Here is a 10,222-nt window from a genome sequence, read left to right on the forward strand (position 1 = left end):
TACCTTCTTCCCGGAAGCCCAAGCCTCTGCTAGCCACGCCCAGGATTTCTTTAAACTAACCAATGACAATCAAGGGAAGTGCACGCCATAGAGATGACCACATCCTGTGTAACAAGACACCAACTTGCGCCTGGCCAACCGGCAGGGCCCACAGTTCTTTCTCCTCCCCTTACTCCAACCCCCCTATAAAACCTCTCTCCACACAGAGTTCTCTCTCTCTGCTTCCTGCTGCTGTGTCGGCGAGGTGGGGGATCCGAGCTATCTCGAATAAAGACTCTTATGCTTTTGCATCAGACACGGCTGGCTCCCTGGTGTCGTTTCTTGGGGATCCTGAAATCTGGGCATAACAGTATGATGGAATAGCGGGTGGCTTTTGTTTTGTGTTTATATCCATTTAATTACTGAGTACTTACCTAATGTGACAAGTAGTGCTTTAACTCAGGTATTAACTTATTTAACCTTCAAAACAAATATAAGAGGTAGAGGCTGCTATTACCCCACTTTACAGATGAGGAACTTGAGGAACAGAGATTAAGTAACTCTCCCAGATTTCACAGCCAGTTTTAGTAGAGCTGGTCTAGTTTCACACCTATGCTCTTCAAGGCTAAATAAAACCGGCTCTAATAAGCAAGTGTTACTATTATAAACCAGGCTAACAACTGAATAAAACTTCTTTGAGAGGAACTGGTCTTCTTCCCTGCCTCAAATAAACTCAAATAGGGAATAAATGCAGGCTGTTGCCTGTCAGGCCACAAATAATGTACCTAAGACAGCACAACCGTGAATACCCTATTCTGTGGGGTCTTGCTTTGTGAATTGCTTCTAGACTCCATTCTCCACATCCCAGGGCATTTTTAGAACACCCCAAGCCCCAAATGCTAACAAATGCAGGGTAGGCCAAAATACTGGTGAAACAACATGAGTAAGACTTTTCTCTCCTAAGATATACCTGGGCAACTCCCACACTTAGAGTTCAAAACCACTGCCCAGAAATATCACTACAACCAATTTTCCTAAAACTTGGAAGCTAAAAAAGAAAAACACCCCAGCATGGCCCCCAAAAAAGCACTGTGACTACATTTTTGAACAAGACCTCAGGAACTGCAGAGCCATAAGAACAAATGTTAACTCCCTATCACAGCTTGACCCTCAATTTGCCTATCATATGCCTCATTAATGGGCTAACAGAATTCTAATTTCCCTAGCTTACAGTAACATAATTTATCAGCTAACATCACTTGGAAACCTACTTGCACACTAACTTCAAACTCTTTGACTAAAGAAGGGTAAAGTGTGTCTAAGAGATAAACTCATGTGGATTGGGGTGGAGCCCCCAACTGTATTTGAACACGGATTCTCATTCACCACAGATAATCAGAACAGTAGAGGCATCTGCTTCCAAATGGGCCGATTCCCACTGGGCTCATCAGATTCTCCCCTTTGGAATCTGAATGTGCTTTCCCAGGTGGCCAGTTAATCACTGTGTAACTGGAGCTGTGACACATAAACGTGCATGGTATATGCCACCAGTGAGTGGAGAAACAAACAAACAAACAAAAGACCTAGAATAAAGAACATGTGGAGAGGACCACATGAAAAGGAGAAGAAAGTAAAAAGCATACACAATTTCAGTCTTCCTGTTGCACTGTACTTCCGGTGACAGTACACTGGCAGGCTGTCACAACCTTTCATGGATTATAAAATCATGCAACAGACGGACGTATTTCAGAGAGAAGCAGGAAGAGATTACCCCATGAATGTATATGCATATATGCAGAAGCCATGGACAGATACTAGTGCTGGGAAGGCCTGAGGAGGGGAAGGGATGAGGGAGGAGGGGGTCATATGGGGTGGTACAGGGGGGAGGTAGAGGACATCTGAAATACTTTGAAGAATAAAGATTAATTTAAAGAAAAATTACACAACCCACTTATTCCAGTAGAGAAGCAAGATCAGAGACAGTGCTGAATCTGACACTATCATTTCTAATAGTGACAGCCTAAGAGCAGCAATTTTCTTTCTTTGTATAATGCTTTATCTTTTACAAAAGGCCTATACACAGTAATGTGAAAGTAGGTATGTGTTTAACGAGACTCTCAAAAAAAAAAAAAAACTAAATGTGTGTATGTATGTGTGTTTAGACAATTTATTACAAATTTTACTGATATAAAGTATGTGTAGCTGAGCACACAAGTTACAAATAATAGTAATACATCTAGAACATTTATAATTGTAAATTTCATAGGACTAATTGATTCTCATGGAATGTCTTAAGTGCAGACAATAACAGAACAATAATCAAGCTCTAATTTGCCGTGTTTGCCAGTTTCCATGGTGTAAATATTCCCACTATGGCCAATTTCAAGCTACTAATGTGATGTCACTGAACACGGATTGAACAATAGCATACAACTGCATATTTTCACCACATAGATGAAAAAGATTGAGCATAGATGATAGTAAGGAGTACAGATAATACTAACATATAGTAAAATAACTAGAAGTGGGAAGTTTGGAGTATGTCTTAACTTTCTTTTAAAATGTAATTTATTTATTTTAGGTTTACATATTTAATAATTTCTTTATTTAACAACTGACACAAATTCCTATCTCAATCCCATTTATTTTTTTTTAAATATATTTTATTGATTTTCTACAGAGAGGGAGAGAGGTAGAGAGAAACATCGATCAGCTGCCTCCTGCACATCCCCCACCGGGGACGTGCCCGCAACCCAGGCACATGCCCTTGACCGGAATCGAACCTGGGACCCCTCAGTCCGCAGGCCGACGCTCTATCCACTGAGCCAAACCAGCTTTGGCTCAATCCCATTTAAACCAGCTCCAACACACCATTGAAAAGTATCATCCTAATACCTTAGTAGGGTAGGTATTGCTAATCTACATCAAGTGACTACAGTTTGCTCATCAAACTGGTTGATTAAAAATTTTAATGTGAAAAACTAGTACATGGTGAGCCTAGAGATTTTGATTCAGTAAAGCTGCTGTGGGGGCCTTGGAGTCTGTATTTTAATAGGCAAAATGCCTTTCTCGTACCAGATGATTCATCCAGAGAATTACAGAATTCAGCACTCACTGACTAAATATGCTGTGCCAAACTCAGAATATACATATTATGGATGAAAAACAGGTTCTGTAATAAAACTGACAAGTCCAGTGACAGAAAGTAACCTTACAGAGTAATCCAATCATAGATTCCTAACTAGGTAGGTCATGGTGTATAGTCACGCCCCAGGAATAAATATAAATTCTCTACTAAAAGGTTTATCTATTCCTTAAACAAGCCCTGTCCATTGTTTCTGTGCATCTAGCTTGACACACCTTTGAAATGCCTTTTTCAGACCCCTAGGAAATATAACCACCCTCAAGAGAGAGCACAGAATCTTAGCTATCCTGTAATCCAGTCTCCCCCTTGCTTTTCTCCCATTTTCATATAATCTTCCTTATGTCCCTTCCTTAATTCCAAATGCATAAAAGAAACTGCAGACTGCCATTCTGAGAGACATTTTTCTCATTCTGTTGAGTTCTTGCTTCCAGGCATAGCCTCTGTTTGGCTCAAATAAATTCTTATAAAAATTCTTTACAGGTTTGGATGTTCTTACCTCAACAACATGGACACAAAAGAGAGAAAACGTGTCCTTAAGAAGAACACAAAGACTAAGAATTATGATGCAACTACTGAAGCGGAGATAAGTTGGCCACTCCAAAATATACCTCTTTCGGGATATTGATTATTTTAGGCTGGTTAATTTTAAGAAACAGCAGCTTTGGGAAAAGTTCTGAAAACGATGTACACCAGCCAGAAGAACCTTGAAGGGTAGAAGGAAATTTTTCCTCCACCAACACTATGATATTGCTACATACCAGCTGCTGTGGGAAGACAGCAAAATCCAGCTTGGGAGTCATAAGAGAAAATGATGTTTGACCTGAGTCTTGAAAGAGCACAAGCTAATCAAGAAAAGAATGGGAAGGGAGTCAGGGACATTCAGGGCTGAGAGAGCAGCATGTCCATGGCCAGGTAGGCAAAAGAATTTGGTCCACTAGGATAACAGCACTTTTTTGGGGACTGTACCTCTTATTTGTGTTTTGCAGCCACATTTATCTGGAACACATTTTTTTTTTTAATCCTCACTCAAGGATATTTTTTTCATTGGTTTTTAGAGAGAGTGGAAGAGAGAGGGAAAGACAGAGAGAAATATCGATGTGAGAGAAACGCATCGATTGTTTGCCTCCTGCATGCACCCTGACCAGGCCAGCTGGGCAGGAGCCTGCAACTGTGCGGTATGTGCCCTTGCCTGGAATCAAATCCAGGACCCTTAAGTCCACAGGCCTACACTCTATCCACTGAGCCAAACAGGCTAGGGCTGGAACACATTTTGACACATATTTGGTAGACTATGTTCAGTCGGAGTACATAAGAGGAGTGCTGGGAGATTAGACAAAAGAGTTATGGCCAGGTCAAGAAGGACTTTTTAGAATGCCTAGCACAAAGTAAGTGCTCAATAAAGTCCCACTTTATACCCTTCCTTAGACATTAATGTTTAAAATTAATTTTACCACCATTCTAGGATTATTGCAGAGAAAGGATTTACATAGGATAGCTAAGCTACAAAGCTTACAAATACAGAATTCTCTCAATGCTTTCTAATTGCTAACTTCTCAGATAAAATGACAAAAATCACCAAAAGGATGTGTTAGAAATGTGCAACAAACAAAAGTCCCAGGGAAAACATTACTGTACTAGAGGCCTGGTGCCCGGATTCGTGCACTGGTGGGGTCCCTCAGCCTGGTCTGCGCCCTCTCGCAATCCAGGACCCCTTGGGAGATGTCAGACTGCTGGTTTAGGCCCTGCGGGGATCGGTTGACCAGTTGCTTAGGCTTTTATATATATGTAGATATTTTTTGCTTCTGCTTTATCTCATTCTAATTCACCTGTTTTCAGAATAAAATGGGAATATTATAGACGTTATTTTCTGTTTCTGATGTTGTATCATTACAGCAACAGACATTTTAATTAGGTAACCCAATTAACATAAAAATCTATGAATTAACATCATAAAGAAAAATGAATCCAAGAGCTAAATAATGGGTAGAAAGAATGTCAAAAGAGCAGGAGCTTATTTCTACATAAACCCAGCAAGAAAGGTATGCTTGTCATCCTAACGCACCAATTTTGCAGCCCTACAAAACCGCCATGGATACAGTCCCTTCTCTAAAGCACACCATGCCCATTTGTCTTGTCTCCCCTCAAGTCCCATCTCCTCATTGTAGTATATTCCAAACACTCCATTCCACAATGACCTGTCCCCTCCCTGTGCATGAACCTCATCATTGGATTTGATTTTACATTTTCAGAGAACTTCTCTTGCACATCTCATGGAGCATGGCGTAATGCCAGACATATAAAAGACACTCAAATACTTGGACAGTGAACACAAAATGATTTCCAGGAATTATATTTAGCTTCAAGCTTCAATTGTTGATTTTCTCACCTCCCCCAAAACGAAGATGAAAATATTATCAAGTTCTTAAAAGTCTTAGATTGGAGACAGTGAAAAGAGGTTATCAAAAGGGGTGTTATTGAGTTGCTTGTGTCAGCTAGTCACCAGAGGGCTCTGATGAAAAGGGTAAGGGAATGTTTTGCTCTGCTTGCACATGGTAAGGCTTAGGGGCCTACAACTGTGCCCTGTAATCCCCACAAGCATCCCAGGATATATGCTTTTTATGCACACCAAAGAACAAAGAAAAAGAAAGAACAGGTATCTCAAAGCTGTTTCTGTCCTTGTCTTCTTTAACCAATTTATTGAACTTCGAAAGAGGACTAATTACAGGTGAATCATATAATACACTTACTCAATAAATACTATTGCCAGTGTCATAACAACTTAACATTTTAGCACTTTCTTTGTGTCATATTGTGTAAGCACTTTTCAGTCATCATCTTATTAAAAACTCCTGACAACACTCTACTAATATATAAGATAAATACCATAATTTATCCTCATTTTAAAGACGAGGAAGCTTCCTAGCAGATGAGGTAAGACCTTGCTCCAAGTTAACAACATAAGAAAGTCACAAAGCCAGAATGTATACCTAGGTTTCTTATGCCAAAGCCCAAAGGACACCACCATCTATGATTACAAGATTCAATTCTTAACAATGTAAGTACTTGGGTCTCGTTCAGAACTTTTTTTTCTTCTATTTGAAAAATTAAAAACAAGACACAAATCGGTGATCTGAAAAAAGGCTGGAACAAGGGCATTTCCGGGTCTGAGGTAGCAAGCTGAAGCAAACTGCCTTAAAGCTAACAGACTTCAGGATTCCCAGCACACTCACAGCAAACAAGCATCCAGGGGGAAAAAAACACAATAACAACAACAATAACCCAGAGTGGTTAAACATGGACCCTACTGGCAGAAAGACCAGTTAAGGTATAATTTCTCTAAAGGTATAATCACCCTAAAGAGCTTATGGGAAATTCAGATTTAATTTACAATATGTTTATATCCATTCCATGCACAGGCCACATGGCATTCAGATTTTATAGGATGTTCAGCAGAGGGTAAGAGCTCTAGAAAATGCTGTTAATGTAGGACTTTTGACTCTGCATTGTCTGTATGTATTAATAACCTCCCTCTAGCATCCAAAACCAACTTCAGAGAGAAAAACAAAGGCCTAGAAATTAATATCTAAAAAGAGTTTTCCATAAAGTTTCACCTGTTCAATTGACAGAAAGAAATGTGTGGAAGCACTTAAAACTGTGGCCACACCATAAGACAAGAGGCTAATGCTTAGCTATCATTAGCAGCATTATTGTTTCCACAGTTTGAGGTCAGCAGTGAGAGAAATCAAGCAATCAAGGGATTATACATCGTTTCAGAGATAGCTGATTAACACCTCAGTCCTGGGTTGGTGCTTGAAATTCCTTCCCCTCTCCCTTCCCCCCACCTACCCCCATCCCCAAGAAAAATCATTCCTTTGGCTTTAGACTTTGTCTTGTAAAAATGCAAAATCAAGTACCACTAGGTTGACAGCACTTTAAGCTCCAGGTCATATTTACGTGGGAGATTCCCCAGGTTTATTAGATTTCTTTAAGGCAAGTTTTACCCAGGAAAGGAAGGGGAGGATTTCAAGGCATGAAAAACAATCTTGGGGCGGAAGGTGGACACGTGAGAAGAGAGTTTTCCAACGAGAGAGATCAAAATGTGCCCACAAGGCAGTGAATTATAATTCGCAAATCCTCCCCCTCCTTTTGCTAAAATCAGTTTAGTCTTAGCCCGCCCATTTCCTCAAAATCTGCGTTAGAGCAGGAGGGCTGCTTTATTTACAGGGAAACTGACCCAAAGAACATAAGGCAAAGGAATTTGAAATTTACAGAACCTTGGGCAAGGGTGTCGATTGTTATAAGCACAATGTGTCTATTTGCTGGTAGAAAATTGTGACTTCCCAGCTTTTAAGTAAGGCACAGATTCTTCTGCAACCACTGGGCTGGAGCCGAAATCTCTACCTATCAGGCATGAGGCAGGCGCAGAGCCCGGAAAAGTGTGTGTGCGAGTGTGTTGAGGGAAGGGGAGGGGAGGAGGAGGGACAGGCGAACCCGAGGGCTCCAGGAAGTGGGTGGGGAGGAAGCCGCAGAGGTTGGAGCCAACCGGGTCACTAGCAGGGCTGCAGACGCCTAGCAGGGGGAGTCCCGGGTCACTGCGCGCCGCGGTCACGAGCGCTTTGGGCAACGCCGTCCCCTTCGATTCCCGTCATCACCCAACCGTACCGCTCGGGTTTGGGACGTAAAAAGGGCTTGCAAAGTGGGCGGCGGCAGGAGTTTTCCCCGCTGAGTCACAGCCCAGCCAACTTTTACAGCATTTCCCCAGGAAGAAAACAAGAAGTCTCCGTCCCGTAGCCCCCCGCTCGCTTCTAGTTCCCGCTATCCGCCCGGGGCCGCTCGACCCAGGGGTGACTCCAGACCCACAATCGGGCTGTTGGCTACTCATCGTACAACTTCTCACCCGCTCCAAGCCTGGGAGTATCCCGGGCGCTTGCCAAGCGCTCCCAACCGGGCGCTGGGAGGGCAGGAGGAGAGGCTGAAGGGGGGAGGGGAGAGGCTGCGTGCTCACCTGCAGGAGACGGACACCTCCACCCGCGTCGCCGGGATGGCCGCGCTCAGCTGGTTCAAGTCCCCGATGCCCGCGGTGCTGGTGTAGCGGCTGTCCATCTTGCGGGGAGGCGCCGTAGACTTGTCCGGCGCCCACTTCCAGAGCTCGAGGCGACTGAGGTCTCCGAGCTCAGCTCCAGACAGACGGGGATAGAGGTGGAGGGTGGAGGCAGCGGGAGGCGGAGGCAGCTCGCTGCAAGTAGGAGGGAGGAGGCTGGCCGATCTCCGCGCGCTGCCCCGAGGGAACCGCGAGTTAGTCCCGGCGGAGGGCGAAGCTGCCGGGCAAGTGACGCCCGGGGCTGCCGGCGTCCCTGCCCCCTTCTTGCAGGCAGCAGCCCCCGCGGGGGGACACTCCGTCAGCCTTTTCTGGCTCCGCGAAGCCTCCGGGCACCTGGGGGGATAGTGGCCCCAGACCCAGACCGTCTAGGAGCGCCGGCCCCGGCCCGCTGCGCGTGCGGTGGAGGTTTTGTCTCCGCCTCTACACACCCACACCCGCTTCCTGGGCCGTGACTCCCTCCTGTCAATCAGGTGTGAACGGGAATGTCACGCAGTTTCCTCGCCTGGGATGGAAGCTGGAGGTGTGGGCGCCCCTGCGGGTGCCGAACGCCTCTATCACAAGTCCACCCCTCCCCACCCCGCGCGGGCCCTCACCTCTCCCCGAGCCTCCGAGGTCCCTCCCACGCTGCCCTCTGCAGAGGAACCGGGTCCGCGGCGGGACTGCCCACCCTCTGCCACTTGAGGGTTTGGTGACGATGGGACGTGAGGCCGATCTCCGACCTCCTGGAAGAGGTGGGAAAGTGACAGATCGATATGTGGGACACGGTGGGAGCCGGTTGGACTCTAAGGGGGTGGGGGGGGGGGTTGGGGATTTAAGGGACCCACCTAGTTTCCGAATTCTTCCCCCATTTCTTCGGAACGTGGAGGTCTAATGGTGACAGTTCTTCTCCAGTCAGAGCTCTTCTGCGCCCCCTCCTTTCCAAATGCATGTAAGTTCTGTCCTGAAATCCGGAGGTCACCCAGAATCCCGGCGGCAACACCTGAATGGAACAGGACGGATAGAAGCGGAGGAGCCAGAGTGAGCGCTGCGTGTGGGTAACCGGATTCCGGGGCAGCCTGGCTGGTGCCAGGAGACAGAAGCGGCGAAAGCACCGGGAGGTACCAGCCGCTCACCTCCATTTCAGGGACCTTTATTGCCCGCACCTTTCCGCCAGCCTCGCCCGTGCGCCCGCAGGTCCCGGGTGCTCGCCACCAGGGGCGACCGAGAACGGGAAGGGATGCACCCTACTGCAAATTAGGGGAGTAGAGGGAGGTACCCTGTCCGCCTTCATTTAGTGCGCCTACCACGGAGTTTGCAGCTGGTAGGACTAACTCAGGGAGGAACAATTTTCCTGAGTGAGGACCTGCCATAAGTTGTAACATTTTAACCCACTTGGAGCCACTTGCCTTAGCGAATCTATAAACGTGTGGGTCAAGATGTGATGGCACAGTTTTGTCATCACCCCTGGCCAGGTATCCTTTCAGATTTTATTCTTGGTTTCCTTTCCTGCTCTTCCCACCCACCACTTGTCACACCTGAAGTCCAGAAGTTCTCTTTCTCCTCCTCTTTCCCTATTACAGATTAAACTGTAGTTTATTACTATTTGGGAATGTCCTAAAACCCCGTACATTTCTATTATTTTGCCCAAAATCAAATTGGGAGAAGAGACCTACTGTATTTCCTTAAGCTCACCAGACTTTTATTTTATAGAAGCCTACTGAAGAAATAAAAGTTGAGAACTTGAAAATAATATTCAACGCATATGACCTTTACTTAAGTTTTTCCACTTTATTCATTTGTAATTGATATATAATAAACTGCCCATAATTCAGTTGTACCATTTGATAAATTTTGATGCGTATATTCTCCTGTGGAGCTATCTCAATCAAGATAATAACCCATTCCATCAGCCCAAAAGTTTTCTCGTGTTCCTTCTGTAATCTGTCCTCCCTTTACCACTAAAAATCCCTCCAGGCAACCATTGATGATATTCTTTATATAACTGTAGATAAGTTTGT

At 44.9% G+C, this 10,222-nt stretch overlaps 1 protein-coding gene across 1 annotated transcript in view; it reads right to left on the reverse strand.

Moving 5' to 3' along the window:
• Positions 1-10,201, reverse strand: part of CPNE8 (copine VIII) — a 196,488-nt gene extending 186,287 nt beyond the window's left edge. Inside the window, exons 1-3 of the mRNA XM_014529526.1 lie at positions 9,338-10,201; positions 9,050-9,204; positions 8,130-8,399 (exon numbers count right to left, since the gene is read on the reverse strand). Coding sequence (XP_014385012.1) covers positions 8,130-8,399; positions 9,050-9,204; positions 9,338-9,343 — 431 coding nt within the window. The 5' untranslated portion in view covers positions 9,344-10,201. The remainder of the gene's footprint in view (positions 1-8,129; positions 8,400-9,049; positions 9,205-9,337) is intronic.
• Positions 10,202-10,222: the final 21 nt, after the last annotated feature.

The sequence above is a fragment of the Myotis brandtii genome, unplaced genomic scaffold, assembly GCF_000412655.1.
Source record: "Myotis brandtii unplaced genomic scaffold, ASM41265v1 scaffold686, whole genome shotgun sequence".
NCBI lineage: Eukaryota > Metazoa > Chordata > Mammalia > Chiroptera > Vespertilionidae > Myotis > Myotis brandtii.